This window comes from Saccopteryx bilineata, chromosome 7 (assembly GCF_036850765.1).
Source record: "Saccopteryx bilineata isolate mSacBil1 chromosome 7, mSacBil1_pri_phased_curated, whole genome shotgun sequence".
NCBI classification, from domain to species: Eukaryota; Metazoa; Chordata; class Mammalia; order Chiroptera; family Emballonuridae; genus Saccopteryx; species Saccopteryx bilineata.
This window is the reverse complement of record NC_089496.1, coordinates 90,200,818-90,219,934: the sequence shown is the minus strand read 5'-3', so window position 1 is coordinate 90,219,934 and position 19,117 is coordinate 90,200,818. Positions and strand designations below refer to the sequence as shown.

Here is a 19,117-nt window from a genome sequence, read left to right as displayed (position 1 = left end):
GGGGGTGTGAAAGCCGGTATCTGAGTCGTTAGGGGAGTGAGTCCCGTGGGTGCAGAGGTGCCTGAGCGCGCACACCAGTGCAGGGTGTGGAAGGCCCCTCTCCCACACACACACCTCCAGCAGGCCGTGTCCTGGGGCAGCTCCAGTTCTTTCTAGGCCTCCTCTACCCTTGACCCTTTTGGGAAGTGGTTGACAGCTGCTCCTACAAAGCCAGGGACAGCTGGGTAGCTGGGGACAGCTGGATGGGGTTAGTGTCTCCCTGCTTCCCTGGCTGCCCAGGCACCCCCAGGCCAAGCTCCAGGCAGCTGGCTGTTCTGCCTACTGTCTGAGTGTGTAATTGACCAGGGTAGGCTGTCAGAGCGGAGATCTGGGTGGGGGCGCAAGCCATCCCACCACCACCTGAGTCTTCTTCCATATCCTAATCTGATTGATGTACCTCGAGAAAGGACCCCTCCCATCAGCTAACACAAAACTAGGCCAAGTGGGAAAAAAATTGGGCAGCTTTCTGCCTTGGCTCTCAACTCTTGGCACAGAAGATGTCCCAGGGATCCTGGCAACTAGAGAAAGGGAGACAGGAACAGATGTGAGTGGAGTTAAATCTTTATCTGTTGACCACCACCTGCCCCAGGCATCCTTCCACCCTGGGCTGGAGGGGTACTGTGTTCCAGCCATCTGCCCCCTCTCTTTAGCCCTAAACAGGTGCAGGGTTAGAGAAGGGGGCAGGCCAGCTGTCCTCATCCTGCTCCTGATTCTGGCTCTCTGCCAAAGTAGGAAGGGGGGGGGGCAATGAAACAAGGGCCCACCCACCTCACTGAATCTCCACTTGCACAGGACAGAGCAGAGGTACTTAGCAGGACCAAGACTCTGGTTTGGTCTGGCCAACCCAATTAGTCTGACCATGTCCTCCAATTTGGGTCCTATTTTCCTGAGAAGAGGGGTGACTAGGGGTTGGTGAGGCTTAGATCCTTGGCACCGGATTACACACAGCTTGTTCTAGGGTTCCTGGCTGGGGGTGAGGGAGCACACTCAGGCCTTCATTCCGCCCTGAAAGGTACTGTATGGAAAGGTACAGACTGCTTTACAACATAAGCATGTCTACACAGTATTAGGCAACAAACCAGCGATGCTTTTTGAAGAGGTCAGCTCCCCTGCAAAGGATGAAGGCCTTTGGTGTGCCCTATTTCCTCCTTCCACCTAGGGGGTCCCTGTCACAAACAGGACCCTGGACAGTCCCTCATGGATGCACTTCTGAAACCCCAGGATGTCAGAATTACTGGGGAGTTAAAGGCACAGATTCCTGGGATCTCGAAGATTTCCAAGTGGGGATCCAGGTATCAGCCCTTTTAATAAGCTCTCAAGACATGCTAGAGACTTTGAGAAGCTCTGCCAAAGGGGATAGGTAGTATTTCTCACTTTACTACCCTACTTCCATGCCTCTCAGAGCCAGAGATTTTCCTGCCTGCTCTCCTTCCATGCTCAAGGGCCCAAGCCACTAAAGGAAGCATGGAGCTGAGTGGCCCCACCCTCCCAATGAGGGTGGTAAGGCCAGTTAAAATAAATTCCGAGACAGTCCTGCTAGGCTTCTACGCAGTGCCTAGCACTGGGCATGTACTCAATAAATATTTGTGGACTGAAGGAGGTAAACGTTGCAGGATTCATAGGAAGGTATTTCTTCCTTTGTCCTAGGCTAAGAGCATGTTAGCAGAACCTCAAAGAGATGCCAGGGCTCATGCAGCAAGGGGCTGGGCCTGGGAGACCCACAGCAAGTATTTCCCAAATGAACCCAAGGCCAAGAGTATTTGTAGTTAGTGCCTTGAGGGTTGACATTCACAGGCCTGGAAGAGGCTAGACCAAGAGAACCAAGGCAAGGAGGGCAGGGTCTTCCATTCCTAGAGGGCCCCTCCCCACACCAATGCCTGAAGACCTCAGGCCTGAGGGAGTTGGGGGTAAGAGGCGAGGCAGGGAGCGGGACTGCGCCATTATGTTTATTAGAAGGTCGGATTTCGGTGTGTGCTCTAGACAGATTACAGAATAAATACCTGTGCCTTGAGAACAGGAAGTCCACGATTCATACAAAGTGCTCACTACAGGAAGTTGCTGTGTCAAAATCCAGGCAAGGACCCAACTCAGGGCATCCCCTCCTCCCCCCACTGACCTCAACAAGGGCTGTGCTATAGTCTTTTATTTAATTATTTCTTTATTATTATTAATATTATTATTTGCTTTTGCTGTGGTCACTATCATTGGCAAAGTTCCTTTTTCCCTTTCCTGGACGTGGGATTCCTGTCTGTAAGATTCCACTCTGAGGCTGAAGGTGCCAAAAGCTGCTTGAGAAGTGGCCTTTGAACTCCATCTGGGAGGATGGTAAGAAGGAAGCAGGAGAAATCATTCTTGGTCTTAAAAAAAATTAAAAAACAAAAACCCCACAATCTATAGGTCATTCCTTACTCAGTCAGTGATCAAACTGCCCAAAAGAAAAACAAGAGAAGCAGGCCAGTGGGCACCGGACCTTCCTCCAAAGGCTGGGTGAGGAGGGCTGCCCCCCACCCCTCAAGGCTCTAGGGAAGGCTGAGGCTCCTTCCAGCCATGGGGATAGGAAGAAGGAATAGAAGAAAAAAAGGAGACAGAGAGAGAGCTCAGCGCCTTGAGGTAGACGCTTTCCCAACCCCTGGGCCACCCGTGGTCCCAGCCTAGGCCAGCTCCCACTATCACCTCTGCGTCCAGGAGATTCATAATAAAAAAAAAAAATCAAAAACAAAGTCCCAAACAAAACAAAATCCAAAAGGACAAGACTCAGGGGAATGAAGGAGGAAGGGAGGGAGGACAGAAAGGTAGAAGGGCAGGTCTCTGGATGCATAATTCCCGAGCCACTGGGGGCTGGGGGGGAAGATTCCCCAGCGCCCGCCGCCCTCGTGGCGTTAGCTCGTCACGTAGTGTTTGGTGGACGGCTGCCCATACACCCTGTAGAAATCCTGGTGGCCAGGCTGCTGGGAGGCGTCGAGCCAGTCTCTGACTGCCAGGCCAGGAAGGGACTGGGGGACGGAGGGTGTGGGTGGGAGTGGGTGTGAGTACTCTTGCGAGGGCACTGTCCAGGGGAAATGGCCGGAGCGGGGGTAGGGCTGGTGGCCGCCATGGTTGGCCATGGAAGAACAGTAACAGTTGTCCACAGAACAGACGAGAATCTTGCGGCCGCCATACTGGGGGAGCATGGGCTGCTGGGCGGCGGAGCCATTGGGATACTGCGATGGGGGGAACACAGGACTTGAGTGCACTGGTTGGGCGCCGCCTGGCAGGGCCACCAAGTGCTGCGTGGAGCTGCAGGGCCCCAGGGGCTGCCCTGACTGGCCCTCGCCGCTGGCCGCGCCTGCTGCCCCATATTGGCTGCCCACAGGGCCCGATGACGTCTCTAGGAAACTGGCCTCAGGGAAGGCCATTGAGTGCTTTCGTTTTTCCGCCCCAGAGCTGTTCACGCCACAAGGGTACAGGGGGACGCTTTGCAAGAAGGGCACCGGTGTGCTGAAGGGGCCTGTGAAGAGTTTGGGACAAAAGACACTGAAGTTCACATCCCAAACAACCCAGGCCTCCTCTCCCCTGGGGACCCTTCTCATCTGTAGGACCAAGCACTCTACATCATGCATCACCTTGCTCCATTAGCAGGGAGATACTATTATTATTCCCATTTCACAGCTGAAGAAACTGAGGCTAAGGGAGTTAATACGGCTTGCCCAAAGTCCCACAGCTAGAAGTGGCAAAGCCAGGACATGAAGGTAGGTCTACCTGACTAGGCCATGCTGCTTCTCCGAGGGAAGGTTCTGGCACATCCCCCTCTCAAAGGGTTCTCTCCCTTCCATTGAGGACCCTACCCTCACCTTCTAGCATCTTCCGTAGCTGCTTCTCCTTCTTGGCCACCTCGTTCAGGAAGAGCTTGGAGTTCAGGTGGCCAATCTTAGGGGGAGAAAGGCTGCTGCCCGTGCAGGTCTGGGTCCTGGGGGCAGCGGACGGGGTATCTGCTGTGAGGAGGTATTACCGGTGAGCCCGCCCTACCACCCCCCCCACTGGGGGCCTGGCCCTCCCTGCCCTCCTCTGAGGGCCAGTGACCATCTGCTCACCTGTCCATTAGGATTTTCACCGACTTGGTATTCTAGGGAGAAGAAAAAGGTCTTATTAGTGGACAAGGCAACACGGGAAAGGGGAAAAGATGCCCCCCCCCCCCAGGAGGGTTGACCTTCTGATTCTGGCTGGAGTATGGCTGGGTAATAGAGGGATGATAGTGGTGTCTCCATTTTTAGAAGAATAGCTAACATCTGGGGGAGGGGGCAAAGAGGGGGAAATGGGGGTAGAAAGAGACTTGGCATGGGGAGCACAATGCAGTGTGGAGAGGATGGCATATTGATTGGGACACTTAAAATCATGTCAACACAATAAATTAAAAAAAAAAAAGCACTGGCCCTGGCCGGTTGGCTCAGTGGTAGAGCGTTGGCCTGACGTGCAGAGGTCCCAGGTTCGATTCCCAGCCAGGGCACACAGGGGAAGTGCCCATCTGCTTCTCCACCCCCCTCTCCTTCCTCTGTCTCTCTCTTCCCCTCCCGCAGCCGAGGCTCCATTGGAGCAAAGATGGCCAGGTGCTGGGGATGGCTCTGTGGCCTCTGCCCCAGGCGCTAGAGTGGCTCTGGTCGTGACAGAGCGACGCCCCGGAGGGGCAGAGCATCGCCCCCTGGTGGGCAGAGCGTCGCCCCCTGGTGGGCAGAGCATCGCCCCCTGGTGGGCGTGCCAGGTGGATCCCGGTCGGGCGCATGTAGGAGTCTGTCTGTCTCTCCCCATTTCTAGCTTCAGAAAAAAAAAAAAAAAAGGCACTAATATTTATCCAGCACTTACTATGTGACAGACAACAATGTAAGTGCTTTTTATACACCTATTTTTTTTAAGTGAGAGGAGGAGAGATAGACAGACTTCCACATGCACCCTGACCGGTGCATGGAAACCCCCGTCTGGGGCCAATGCTTGAATCAATCGAGTTATCCCCAGCACCTGACTCTGGTGCTTGGACCAATCAAGCTACTCTGAGCCCGAGGCTGACCCTCAAACCAATCAAGCCACTGACTGTGGGAGAGGAAGAGAGAAGTGGGAGAGGGAGGGGGAGAGAAGCAGATGGTCACTTCTCATCTGTGTCCTGACTGGGGACAAACCCAGGACATCCTCATGCCGGGCTGACACTATTCACTCAGCCAACCGGCCAGGGCCTCTATACATCTATCATTTTATACACACAACTACCCTAGAAGATTCTGTAGGTGCTCAATCCTCTACTGATATCTTTGAGGCCAGATGTGTTTTGGAATGTGGATTTGGATTTCAGAAGAGAAATACGGTGCCTGTAGTATTTATTACATATCATGCCAGTAGGCATCATAATCCCATACATCAATGTTTCTTTCTTTTTTTAAAATTGATTTTAGAAAGTGCAGGAGAGGAGAGAGAAAGAAGCACCAACTCATAGTAGTTGCTTCTTGTATGCGCCTTGACCAGGCAAGCCTAGGGTTTTGAACCAGCAACCTCAGTGTTCCAGGTCGAAGCTCTATCCACTGCATTACCACAGGTCAGGTACATCAATGTTTCTGTAGCAAAATGTGTGAGCATTTGTACCAATAAGATAAATAAAGACTATAAATTGCCAACATCAGTTCAGGTCAATTTTTGCTGTTAAATGAGTTGCCAGAATTTTTTCTTTTCCAAGTGAGAGGACGGGAGATAGTGAGATAGATTCCCACATGTGCCCTGACTGGGATCCACCCAGCAACCCCATATAGGGCCATTGCTTGAATCAACGAAGTTATTTTTAGTGCCTGAGGCTGCTGCTTGGACCAACCAAGCTATCCTCAGCGCCCAGGGCTGATGCTTGAACTAATGAAGCCACTGGTTGTGGGAGAAGAGAGAGAGAAGGGGGAGAGGGGGAGAGAAGCAGATGGTCACTTCTCCTGTGTGCCCTGACCAGGAATTGAATCCAGGATGTCCATATGCTGGGCTGATGCTCTATCCACTGAGCCATCGCCCAGGCCCAATTTTTTTTCTTTGAGTTAGCAGAGGTTTTTAAAATTTGGAATTGAGGATAAATAGTTGTAGATCTGTATTATCAACCCCATTTTATAAGTGAGGGAACTGAGGCAGAGGGAACACGTATGACTTGCCCGAGGTCACAAAGCTAGAAAGAACAGGAGCGCTCCAGAGGCCTGTCAGCACCCTATTGGGGGAACTGGTTGGAGAGTAAAGAAACGCGGGCTCCAGTTAAGGAATGCCCCTGGGTCCCACCAGCCGGTCCTGAGCCCAGCCCACCTTCATGAAGCTGACATCCTCTGTCTTGTCAAAGAGCAGCTGCAGGGAGCCCAGCAGCTTCTTGGCCTCCTGCATACGCTCCCCGAGGTGCAGCGCCTGCGCTGCGTTCTCGCTGCAGAACTTGGCCTGGGCCTTGTCCAGAACCTCCACCGTCTGCCCCAGGTCCTCATCCAGTAGCTGGTGCAGCTTCTCGTACTGCAGCCGCACTTCTTCCTTCAGTTGGCTCACCTTCTCCTACAGGCACAGAGGGAAGAACGGGCAGGCAGGTGAGCACTGGGACCTCTGGCTGCCACTTCTGCCTGTCTCAAACCCTGGACGGTGGAGTCTGAAACCCCAAACTCCCAGGCTGCCCAGGGTTCCTCTGGGCAAGAGGAACCTGACCTGCTGGTAGCACAGGGTTTCTGTGCCAGCTCCCCCTGGCACCAGCAGGGCTCACCCACTAACAGTTCAGTGAATGACCAAGGGGTTCTGGCACAAAGCTGACCACGCAGTAGGTCCTAGCCCAAGTAAGGAACTAGCCCAAGGCCCTACACCCAAGCCGCTTCCACCCCGTACCATGACCTTGGGCTTAACTACCTCCACCAGGCGCTTGTCTGACTCGAGTTTGTACAGCTGGTCCTCAATGTCCTGCTCTCGCTCCTCCAGCCGGTCCTGCTGCTTCATCAGCATCTTCTGCAGGGACAGTTGAGGCAGGGGCATCAGAGGGGGCTGCAGCTCTACCCCTTACCCAGGACGGGTGAGCTCCAACCTTCCCTCTATAGAATAGACTCATCCTATAGAGCCTTTGACCCAGATGACCGAAATTTCTGCCATCCAGCCTCTCTGGCCCTCATGCAAGCCCAGAGGCCTGGTTAGTGACAGCCGTCTGGCCAACCTGTTCCCAGGAACAGAAAGCCTAGAATAGCTTCTCACACATATCTAAACCATGAGCTTTCTGAGGGCGGGGTCAGGCCAGCCTCTGTTCTAAGCACCCCTGCCCCCCACACTCCAACCTCAGATCAATCTAATCATCCCAACACTGCTATGAGATAAATACTATTATTATTATTATTATTATTTTAGATAAACACTATTATTATTCTCATTTCAGGGAAGAGGAAACCGGAGAGGTTAAGTAATGTATCCAAAGTGTACTGCTAGTAAGTGGCAGAGCTATGGTATAGACCTAGGTGATCTGGCAATAGGGTCTGTTCTTATCCAAGTCATGCTGGCTCTCTCTGGGATCCCTATCTTAGAGATGAGTACCCTAGGATGCAGAGGGTCATATAACCATATACTGAGGAGCCAGCCCCCCACCCCTGTTCCTGATGCTGACAGCTATGCCTCTGAAGATCTTGCTAGCTCCCTCAGCCTCTCACATGGACACAGGTGAAAAGGAAACTCTGGTTCTAAGACTTGAGGCCAGTCAAGTGGAAGGTGCTGAACCAAGCTGCCCATCTGAGTCGTTAGTCTCCCGTCTCCATAACCTATCTGCTCCCAGTCCTGCGGTCCCGGCTGCTCAGTCCATCAGCCCCCTCCCCAGACACACCTCTTCAAGCAGGGTCTTACCTCTGCTCAAGAACCCTCCTTCCAAATATTTTAGCATGGCAACAAAGCTGTCCTAAGGCCTGAGCGTATCCTGTCCCCAACGCTGTGCATATCTGAATGCCCTGCACCTCGCTGATGGTTTTCTGCAGGCCACAGTGCCTCTTCCTGCTCCCTGTCTATCCTCAATTCAAGGTCCCACTCCTCTAGGAAACTTATCACGGCCGCTGCTCAGACTCTGTGTGGGTCCCTCCCTGTCCTGGCCAGGCGGTGGGGCTCTCCTGTTCTGCCCCCCCATTAGAGCTGCACTGTCCAATACAGTAACTGCTAGTCATAACTATTTAAATTTAATTTAAAAGAAGTTAAATTAGCCTGACCAGGCGGTGGCGCAGTGGATAGAGCATTGGACTGGGATGCAGAGGACCCAGGTTCAGGACCCTGAGGTCGCCAGATTGAGCACGGGCTCGTCTGGTTTGAGCAAAAAAAAAAAAAGCTCACCAGCTTGAACCCAAGGTTGCTGGCTCCAGCAAGGGGTTACTCGGTCTGCTGAAGGTCCGCGGTCAAGGCACATATGAGAAAGCAATCAATGAACAACTAAGGTGTTGCAACGCACAATGAAAAACTAATGATTGTTGCTTCTCATCTCTCTCCGTTCCTGTCTGTCTGTCCCTGTCTATCCCTCTCTCTCTCTCTGAAAAAAAAAAAAAAAATTAAAAAAAAAAAAAAAGAAGTTAAATTAGGCCTGACCAGTGGTGGAGCAGTGGACGGAGCTCAACCTGGGATACTGGGGTCTCAGGTTTGAAACCTTGAGGTCGTTGGCTTGAGTAAGGGGTCACTGGCTTGGCTGGAGCACCTCCCGTCAAGGCACATATGAGAGAACAATCAATGAACAGCTAGGGTGCCTCAACTACAAGTTGATGCTTCTCATCTTTCTCCCTTCCTATCTCTATCTCTCTCTAAAAAGAAAAAAAAAAAAAGTTAAAATTAAACATCTGTTCTTCAGTTGCACCAGGCTCAGTTTAAATGCTCAATAGCCTGACCTGTGGTGGCGCAGTGGATAAAGCGTCAATCTGGAAATGCTGAGGTCGCCGGTTCAAAACCCTGGGCTTGCCTGGTCAAGGCACATATGGGAGTTGATGCTTCCAGCTCCTCCCTCCCTTCTCTCTCTCTCTCCCCTCTCTATAATGAATAAATAAAATCTTTGAAAAAAAATTAAAAAAAAAAAGCTCAATAGCTGGCCTGGCCTGCAGTGGCACAGTGGATAAAGCATCAACCTGGAACACTGAGGTCACCAGTTTGAAACCCCAGGCTTGTGTGATTAAGGTACATATGAAAGTTGATGCTTCCTGCTCCTCCCCCCCTTCTCTCTTTCTCTCTCCCGTCTCTAAAATGAAAATAAATAAATAAATAAATGCACAGTAGCCACATGTAGCTAATGCCTAGTGTATCCAACGTTAAAGATAAAAACATACCATCACCCGAGAGCTACAGGACGCATTATTCTGTATTTAGTCTCACAAACCATGGTTTGCTCTCCCTACAAAACTCAAGACCTCTTGAAAATAGGTCTTTGCTACTATCTTTTCCCACCTCCCTTCTGAGCCAGGCCACACAGAGGCCCCAGCACCCTATGGATGCATAACACGTTCACTGAATAAACCTATGGATTGTACACATAAAATAAGGTTTGCACAGCAAAACGCACAGAGACTAGCTCACAGTGTCCACTCAACAAGGAATGATTCTTTTTCCTTCTCTGTGTGGGCCAAGGTGTGACCACAAGCCTGACCCCAGGACTCCCACCCCACCCCCACCCAGCTAGCTTTCCAAGCCCCCACCAATCTCTTTCTCACTCCTCCAGCCCATTTTACATGAGAAAAACAAGGCCAGTGAGGGGTTCAGTGACCCCTTTTTGTGTTGGTGGCTAAAGAAACAAACAAACTAACTAACTAACACAGGACCCTGAGGAGAATAGGACATGGGGGTGATGCTCTCAGCTAAACTGGGGGAACCTGGGGCAGTCTACTTAATAACTTGACCTTTCAAGACCCAGGACAGAACCTCTAAGAACCAGTTCCCAGGAAACCTTGCCCTGCCCCCAGCAGGCGCCCACCCCAGCCCAACATGCACAGGGATCTGTTGCCAATCTGAGAGTCAGCACCTGTTTAGAAACATTGCTGGGTCGGGGGCAGGAACAGAGGGAGGTAGTCCTGGTTCCTCCCTGCTGTGGAGCGGCCCACAGTTGTGTGGAGAGGGCAGCACCTCGCACGTTGCCTAGATACATGCATACAACCGCACAGACGCAAGCACAGGCTGCCACCGGGGCCTTAGGGATACCTCCCGCACGGGGCCATACACAGCTGCACAGACACTTGCATCCAACTCCCTGCAGGGTGAAGGCTGAACCTCCTGAGGGCCCCAGACAATTGAGGGAGGCCTGCCATAAAGGCAAGGCAGCCAGGACACCCTTTCAGGAAAATTATGCCTTTTTACCTCCCCTGTAACAACTGGCACACTCAGGAGGACAGCCCCCCGCCCACGCATCTCGGACTCCAGGCTTTCCAATGCCCCACATATCTGAAAGTCCAGGTCCCATCATCTCCCTACACCTATGCACCATGGACTCCCTGCTCAAACCCACAGTATCCAATTAGGGGTGCACCTGAGGCTGAGTCTCAACCGGAGGGCAAAAGAGGGCAGCTCCAGGTAGGTTCCCAGCCCAGTTTCCCTCAGAGGGTAGGAAAGGGAAAGTGGGGCTCTCCACTCTGACCCTCCAGACCAGAGGGAGGCCCCTCTCCGGCTCCCCTCAAACCACTTAGAGAATTCATTGCTGACCCCCCTCAAGGCAAAGCTAAGGGACGCACCTCCTGTCCAGCCCGTTCCTTCCTCTTCTGGCCTTCTCCCAGAGCCCCTCCTGGTGGCACTTCTACTCTGGGACCCTGCGATGTCCTTCCTCAACTTCACCAAACCCAGGTGCGGGTTCCTGCCTGCCCACAGCACTGAGGTGGGAGCCCAGCCCAGGCCTAGCCAACAGTGCTACACTCTGTAGTAGGTGGCGGGGGTTTTCACTTCTCCTCCCCCAGCTCAGAGGCGCTTGGGCTCCTGCCTCTGCTGAGGGAAGGGGCGGGGGCCCACGCTGGCCAGCTAACCCTTGCAGGGATTGCCCTCCCTGAGGCCAGCTGATCTTAATCCTGCCAGACAACACCTGGAGGAAGCAGGGGTTGAGGGGCCCACTGCTGCCTCAGGTACTGAGAAATTGGGGGGATGAAGAAAAATATCCACTCGCTGCTCCTTCATTACCCCTCACCTCCGCTACACCAAGTGACCCAATCAGGCCGCTGAGAAGCTGGAAGACGGGAGCAGAGGTGGCAAGGCCTGGACCCCTCTCCACTCCCAGCAGCCTCCTTTCCATCCCAGCCCCCAGGGAACTGCTGAGAGCTGAGGCCCTACTTCCCACCTTGATTCAGAGCTAGAGCTCTCAATGTTGGGTGGGGGGGCTCTTTAGAAGCTGCTCGAGCCCACAGTAAATCGCCTGGACTGGAGCACACTTCAAATGCACAGGAGCCGAGCCAAGCGGGGAACCACGGTCTAAACGGTCTAGATGGGGAGCACTGAGGGGCCAGGCCTCCAGCAGAGGGAGGGGCAATGTTAGGCCCAGATGAGACCTGCTCACTCCTGTCCCTGTCCCTTAGAACCTAAGGCCTTCCATGGTCTGCTCCTGGGGCTGGGAGGGCAAAAGCATCAAGAAGGCCTGAGGAGGAGGTGGAGGAAGAAGGCTTGAGGGCGCTTCATTCCCCTTTTTCCAAGGTCCCAGAACATGCTTCTCCTCACACCTGTCACCCAGTATTCTAGACTGTGACGCCCCTCCCAAGCAGAGAGGAGGAAATTCTAAGCCCCTTGCATTCCTGCCCTGGGAAAGTTCACGTCCCTAGAGCCTGACTGGCCAGGCCCAGCTGGCATTTCTGACACCAGACTGGACTGGGCAGACAGGTGAGGCCATGGGGACTCAAGGCTGTATAAAAGTTAATAAATAATAATAAAACCCACAAGTCAACCTTGAAAAGAAGCAAGGTTAAGAGGAAACAGGGCCTCAGGAGCTGGGCCAGAGGCAGGCCCCAGGTTCTCAGACAAGGCCAGGGCGGGATCCAGCAGTGCCCATGGTGGGAGGGTCAGGGGGCAGGAAGAGGGCTCCAAGCTGCTCAGACCCCTGCCCAGAGGACTCTCACGCCAGCTCCAGCTCTGGCTGCATCCCTGCTCCAGAGCTACCCTATCCTAACCTTCTCCTCAGCTGCCAAACCCACCCCCCACTCTCCCACTGAAAACCTCATCCCAAGAACAGTCAGCCTCCCCTCCCCGGGCTACCACACTCCTGCGCTGTCTCAGAGCAGCGTGGGCCTGCCCTACATGCCCCTCTGGGCCTCAGCTCCTGCCCCGGGCTACCCTGTGAACCCCAGGCTGAGGCAACCTCAAACCCAGAAAGAAGAGGTTCCAGGCAGGAGCCAGGGCAAGGAGAGAGGCAAGTCCTGCAGACCCCAGAGAGGGTTTCCCAGCTGCAGCATCAAATTAGCTTTTGCCTTGCAGAGAGCAGCGCTCTGGGGCAGCAGAACAAAGAGGCGGGAGAGAAAGCCCCCCTTTGTCTGGGTGTGAATGCCAGGCTAGTTGGGGAAGAAGGCTTCCCAGAGCTAGGATGTGGCCGAGCAGGCCTGCCCGCTCAGTCCAGGGCAGGGCCTCAGCTGGGCTCACCCGCTTCCTGTGCCCACTGGCCTGCCCCCAACACAGCCTCAGCCTCGCAGGGTCCATGCAGGCTGCCACCTCCGATACTGCCATAGGCCGCAAGCTCACCCAAGGTGAATCCCATCTTCCCAGCCCGCCCCAATTCCCACCCCTCTAGGTGACAAAGTCGCACAGGACTCCCAACCGCCAACCACAGCCCGAGCAGGCAGGCACAGCACCGTCATGCCCACAGCCACGCACGCACACTGAACTTCACCTCGCAGGTGTGCAGCACGCTTGCTCTCTCACCAACACAGATGCACATCTTTCTGACCAAACACCACATGTACATAATTAGACAACTACGTAACTCAGTAACTCACATTATATCCTCTCAGAGATACAAACATGAGACACAAAAAATTCACCACATGAGAGCTACACAACCAGACGTGTCAGCTACACACACACCTGCAGTCCGACGTGCACGCACAGCCATCCAGAGCTGCGGTAGGCACAGGAATCAATAGGGCATGCATGACAGGCGCCCAGCTGGGCTGCGTCAGCACTATCTGGGTTGGAGGTGTGCAGGGGGCCTCTGCCTGAGGCCGCAGCCTGGGGCCCATGGAGGAAGGCCAAACTAGGCTCCCTTCTGTGCAAACTCAGGACGGTCAAGGAAGGGGCAGCTAAAATAGCCCCACACCCTGAATACACACAGCCTCACCACGCCAACTCCCACCCTGCCACAGGATACGGCTCCGCACTGCCTGAGGGCGCTCACGTAGGGCAGCCCTCGCTCCTCCAGCCCACCTGACACAGACACAGGGAGTGGAAACCCAGGATCCCCCTCCAGGGCCCCACCCAACTCCTCCAGCCGGGGACAGTGTGAGCAGCGGGGTAACCTCACCCCCTGCAGCTGCAAACCTCCAAATGGCCCAACCAGTGGATGCCCTCCTAAAAGAACATCTCAACTCTAAATCTCTGAGAATGCAAGGAACATTTCCAGCCTTGATCTGGGATCCCAGGAATAACAGAGGCACACTTTGACTTGAAAACACACACACACACACCCTGCATAGCTGCTTCACACACATAACGAGGCTGTCTCTTGAGTTGCTTTTCCATGGTGAGGGGGTAATAACATAGGGGCCCTACCAGCTCACACCAGTCCCCTGCTGCTTAGATGAACCCCTAAATCCAGGGGATAGAAGAGAGTTTGAACACCTAGGGCTGCCAGGTCTGAACCCACCTAAATGTCCTAATCTTAGGTCCTTAGTCTCTGTAGCCCCAACAGAAAACATATTTAGGGTCTAGACATGTCCCAGAGAATGGTCTATCGGGCCCATTCAGTGGGCCTCAGGGCAATGTCATCTTTGCACTGGCTTCCCAAGGGCAGATTGGGGCCATAGACTTCACAGGCCTGACAGCGAGACCCCCCCAGCAAGTCTCCCCCACAATGAATGGAGGTCCTGCTTGCCTTTCTGCTGGGTCCCTGCTCCAGGCCACTGGCCCCATGCAAATGTGAATGCTTTTGAGTAAGTAAGTAGGGGCCACCAGGGAGAGGTGGATCAGGGTTTTCTATTTCTGGCCAAAAGGGCATTTCAGCAGCCCCCTCTCCTCTCCCTGAAGGACAGAAGAGGAAGCACAGGACACAGAGCTTCATTTTAAGGCCTATGCCAGGTCTCCTGTATCGGAGAATTCTGTTGCCCTCAACTATACTACCTTTAGGACAGATTCCCAAGGGAAAAGAAGCCCAGGAAAAGGCCCCTCCCATTGGCTAGCCCAGAGAGCATGGACAGCAAAATGGGTCCTTCCATTTCGGGTCCCTGAAGCTCACCTCCTCCTCACTGAGTGGTGCTGGGCCAAAGAAGGGTCTCAACCCTATAGCCTGGGGCACCAGAGAGAATCCTGAGGGCCTGCAATGAGGGAGCTGGAGGGGATGAGACTCAGGCTAGAGGGCACAGATGCTGAGCTAACAGAATTACACATCTGGCCCTGATGCAACTCACTACTTGTGAGCCTGCCCACGCCAGGAACAGGAGAAACGTGTAAACACACACACACACACACACACATACACACACACAGGCATGCAGCTGCTGACAAAGTTCAGGGCCTGCTCCCACCTAGATCCTCCCATGAGCCAAGGACGAGGGACCTGCTGGTGGGAACCCCAGCATGTACCCCTTCCACACCCCAACCACACAACCTGGAGACAAGTGCATTTGAGGGCAAGGCAGAGTCTCAAAGACGCTCGCAAACACAGACACACATCTAAAGATACCCTCCTACTACCAGGTTAAGTACAATTATGTTTTCTCCTCCACCCAAATGAAAGACAGCCCTAGCACTCAGATGCAGCTGAGCAAAACAGTGAGTGCGAGTACACATACACTCATCACCCTGGGTGCTGCCCCCTCTCTCTTCCTTCCAGCCACATCTCCGTCTTTCCCTTCCTCTCACTTTCCACTGCCAATCCCAGGACTGAGAACTGGACGGCCCTTTTCTCCTGCCTCTGCCCTTTCCCAGCCTCCTCCCCCAAGCCCTTCCAGCTTTATTAATAGCAGCAGCTTCCCAATACAGGGGAAAGTCTGGGCTCTGTCTGCCCTGGGGCTCATCTGCTTCCCTTAGGCTTCTGCCTTTTCTAACCCTAGTGGAGAAGGAGGGGGAAATGGCTCCTGTCTCTACCTCCAACACTTCCTTTAAGAAACCAGAGGCCCTGTCCTGGCACAAAACCCCAGACCTAGCCCATTGGATTGGAAACTAATTATACAGCAAATTTTATTTGCTGTCCCTGCCCTCGGCCTGTGGCAGCCCTCCTGCCTTTTGTTAGTTGTCTGTGTACATTTTTTAATTGCTAAACAGTGACTCATTCTGACTGTCCCTCCAAAGGAAACAGCCCCCCATCCCTGCTCACTGCTTCCTCATACCCAAACTCCCCACTGTCCTTCACTAGCCTCCAGGGGCCCCCACCCAGAAACACTCCCACTCCTACCAATGCCCAACCTCACCCCCAGGCCCCAAGCTGGAGCTTCTGAAATGGCTCAGACAGTCTCAGGCCAAACCTCTTCCTTCTCGTATGACTCAACCCTGAAAGCCAGGGGACCAGGGAGGGACCTAAGAGGAGCCCCCCTCCACAGAAGGGGACGGAAGTATTGCCTCAGTCCAGCTCCAAAGCCAGGCCCAGAGGCCTGAGGGGGAAGGCGGTTTTGACATTGGCGCTGCTACAGGGTGTATACAATGGGAGGGGATGTGGTTCCGTAATCACTCAGCCGGCAGCCCAGGGGAGCCAGCTGCCTGAAACCAGATTGTAAGGCAGCTCAACCTTAAACCCACAGGATTCTTTTTCCGTCTTCCACTTCCCCTCCCCAAGTGTGGGAGGGCTGTGATAGAGGGCTGGGCTGGGAGCAAAGGGCTCAGGGTGATGAAGACACATACTTTAAGGTTTGTTCATGTAGGCGCGTTCAACAAACACACAGAGCAGTGATTCTCACACATGAAGAGTAGACTATCTGGAATAACCCAAACAGTTGAAACACTGTCCGGTGATACTGCTGGCTGTCCAGGCCTTCCTTGTCCACACAGATACCCGGAGATCTGCTCTCCCTCCGGAAGCTCCCATCACCTCCCAATGTGGTTCCAGTAGGGCTTGAAACTAACATGGCTGCTTTTGTTTACTTCCTCATTGGTATGCCAACATCATGGATCATGTCAGCCACAGCAGCGGCACCAGGACACTCATTACATAAACAGCAGCTGGAGAAGCAGAACCTGGGTCACTGCCTTGGTGACTTCCCGTAGGGCCTACAGAAACAAGGCTGGGGGAGGGAGCTGTGCGAAAAACGGAAAAGCAACACCCAAACTCTAGCCCTGACAGCCCCACACCTCAGTTCTATAAATGACTCACAAGATGGGCTCTCTGAGCACAGGTGCAAGAATGTATTAAGTAGCCATGCAGGGCCCTTCTTCCCAGAACCCTGCCTCTAAACTTTCAGAGTATTAGAGTTTGGAAGGGAGCCTCTGGCCTGATGTCACAAGATTCAGCCTGTCCGAATGGGTGGTCCCCAGGCGGTAGGGAGTGTATAAGCGAGTGTGTGTCTATGTGTGTATACGGTACTTGCCCGGATCTCATTCCTCCGGATCTCTACGTCGCACACCGAGTGTCCCTGATGCGCACCGCTGTAGTAGCAGCAGTACTGGCACACGGCCACCTGCTCGGCCTCGCAGTGGTAGAGACGGTAGGCGTTGTGCTGCGGGCAGCTCCAGGCCCGCACGTCGTCCGCCTCCACCAGGAGGTGCCCGCGGGCGGTGGAGGGCTGCTGCAGGTGCGTCTGCACGTGGGACTGGCAGCAGGGCGCCTCGCAGCGCAGGCAGACCTTCTGTGCCGGCAGCGGGGGGCCGCGGCGGCAGAACACGCAGTGCAGCGCCGTGGGCGGCTTCTCCACGTGCAGAGCGTTGAACTTCTCCACGATGTTGGTGAGCTTCAGATTCTTCTCCAGGCCCGGCTTCTGGTTGTAGGCCTGGTTGCACTCCGGACAGCGCACCAGGCCACTGTCCTTGGCCCACGCCTCGCCGATGCATCCCCGGCAGAAGTTGTGTTTGCATGGCAATTGCACCGGCTCTACGAAGACGTGCAGGCAGATGGGGCAGATGAGTTCCTCCTCGAAACAGTTCTTCCAATTCTCCGCCATGGCGGCAGTGGGCAGGGGGCTCGGGCAGGCCTTCCCAACTCCCCAGCCCTGGGGGTCTGGCGGGTACAGCTGTAGGCACACCAAGCCCCAAGCTCCGGCCCCAGGAGGCCCGGACAGTCGCTCAGTCACCAGCGTCTTCCGCGCGCCCGCCCCCCAGAGGGAGCCTCGGTCCTCACGCCGCGCGCGCAGCCAGTTGCGTCTCCTCCTCCTCCCGAGCGCCTAGCGGGAGGTGGCGGACTGCGCCAGGGCCGCAGCCGGGGCACCAGCCCTGGAGGGGAGCGCCGGAGTCCAAATTCCATATAAAAGGCCGCCTCCCCGTCGGCACGGCTAGGGCAGCAACGGCCCGCGGCCTGCGTTTGGCCCCGCGGCTGACATTGGGGCGCGCCCCACGGCGGACAGAGACCAGGAACCGCACACTTCCTCTAGCGACGACGGCGGCGGCAATGGTGGCTCCCGCCCGGCTCGCTGGCGCTGCGCCTCCCTTAGCTCGTCCAGGGTCCGAGGGACGGGGAAACAAGTGCGGCCGCGCCGAAGGCTGCTAGATCCGGACTGGGCAGGCGAGGCGAGCCGGCGGTCCCCGGACGGTGGCGCGGGCGCCCCCCGGCTTGCCAGCCGTCTGCGGGTGCGGGCTGCAGGGCGCAGGCGGGCCGACTCCGGGGCGCTGCGTGCGCGCAGGGGCAGTCATTCAGATGAAATTCCAGTCCCCGGCCAGAGACACCAGCCCGCCTCTGCCTTCCTCCTCCCTTCACAAATAGAAACGGAAGGGGGAGGGAGAGAAGTGGGGGGAAAAAAAGCCAACCAGAAAGGGAGGGAGGAGAAGCCCCGGCGGTGCTCCGGCCTGACCTCCTAAGTCGCTACTTCAGCGCTCCCCCGAGGCCCGGTGCCGGGCGCCCCCGCCGCGGAAAGACCCCGCTCTACGTCTCCGCGCTGGGCGGGCGCCTCGGCTCTGCCTAGGAAAACAAGGATTGATCAAACTAGAAAGGAATTTTTCTCAACTGCTAATGAACAGGAGGCTAGGCTCCCGTCCCTCCCCTCCCCCCGGCCCGGCCCTCCCCCTTCGCCACCCCAGCTCCCCCCACCCCCACTTTTCTTTTCTTCTCGGCCTCTGCTCTGGCCTGGAAGGCTCCGGGCTGCGGTCGGAGCCAGCCCGCGGCGGCGGGGCCGGGCTGAGCCAGCCGGGCCGGGATGCCTCCCTCAGCGCCCAGCCATCTTGGGCTCCTGAGGCCGCGGTGGTGGCGGCGGCCGGGGGTCCGGGCGCGCTCGCTCGAGGGTCCTGTAGCGTTCTTTTTATCTTTCTCTTTCTTTTAAGGGGAGAGCTGGCGGCCTCCTTCAAATTAGGAGAGAGAAGGGAGAAAATGCCAAGTCCCGATTTCTCTCCACCTCTGCTCCACCCACCCCGGTCCTTTCCAAAAAATAAAAAAAGATTAGAATTGGAAGAAGTCGGCAGAAAGGCGAGCGCCGTCGGCCCACGGTTGCTGCCCAGGCGACGCGTCCGGGGCGGGCCCGCGCCAGTCGCTCCGTCCGTGGGTTCGTTTGTCCGCCCGCAGCTTCTCAACTGAGGGGAGGGCAGTCCGGGCAGGGTCTTCGCAGCGGCTGTCGCTTCAGAGCTTTATCCTCAGATCAAAAAAAAAAAAAAAAAAAAAGGAAGAAAAAAAAAGAACCCAACACTCTCATCACAGCCACCTTCAGCCATCTTGCGCGTATTATTATTTTAGAAATAATTTGTTTAATAAAAATAGCTGAGTCTCTAGCCCCCTCCCCCGCATTCTGGGCTCCCCACCCCCTCTTAATAATAATCTCGATAATAAAAATGATCTGGGGGCCGGGCAGTCCACGGCAGCTTTTTCCTGCCTCGGCTC

At 55.1% G+C, this 19,117-nt stretch overlaps 1 protein-coding gene across 1 annotated transcript; it reads right to left on the bottom strand.

Annotated features, from left to right (window-relative positions):
* Nucleotides 1-1,966: 1,966 nt before the first annotated feature.
* TRIM8 (tripartite motif containing 8) lies at nucleotides 1,967-18,298 on the bottom strand. Its single transcript, XM_066238634.1, has 6 exons — nucleotides 16,689-18,298; nucleotides 6,907-7,002; nucleotides 6,331-6,564; nucleotides 4,110-4,141; nucleotides 3,870-3,985; nucleotides 1,967-3,526 (listed from the first exon to the last, which is right to left on the bottom strand). Exons 1-6 carry the CDS (start codon nucleotides 17,256-17,258, stop codon nucleotides 2,919-2,921), a joined length of 1,656 nt encoding a protein of 551 aa, XP_066094731.1. The 5' UTR covers nucleotides 17,259-18,298; the 3' UTR covers nucleotides 1,967-2,918.
* Nucleotides 18,299-19,117: the final 819 nt, after the last annotated feature.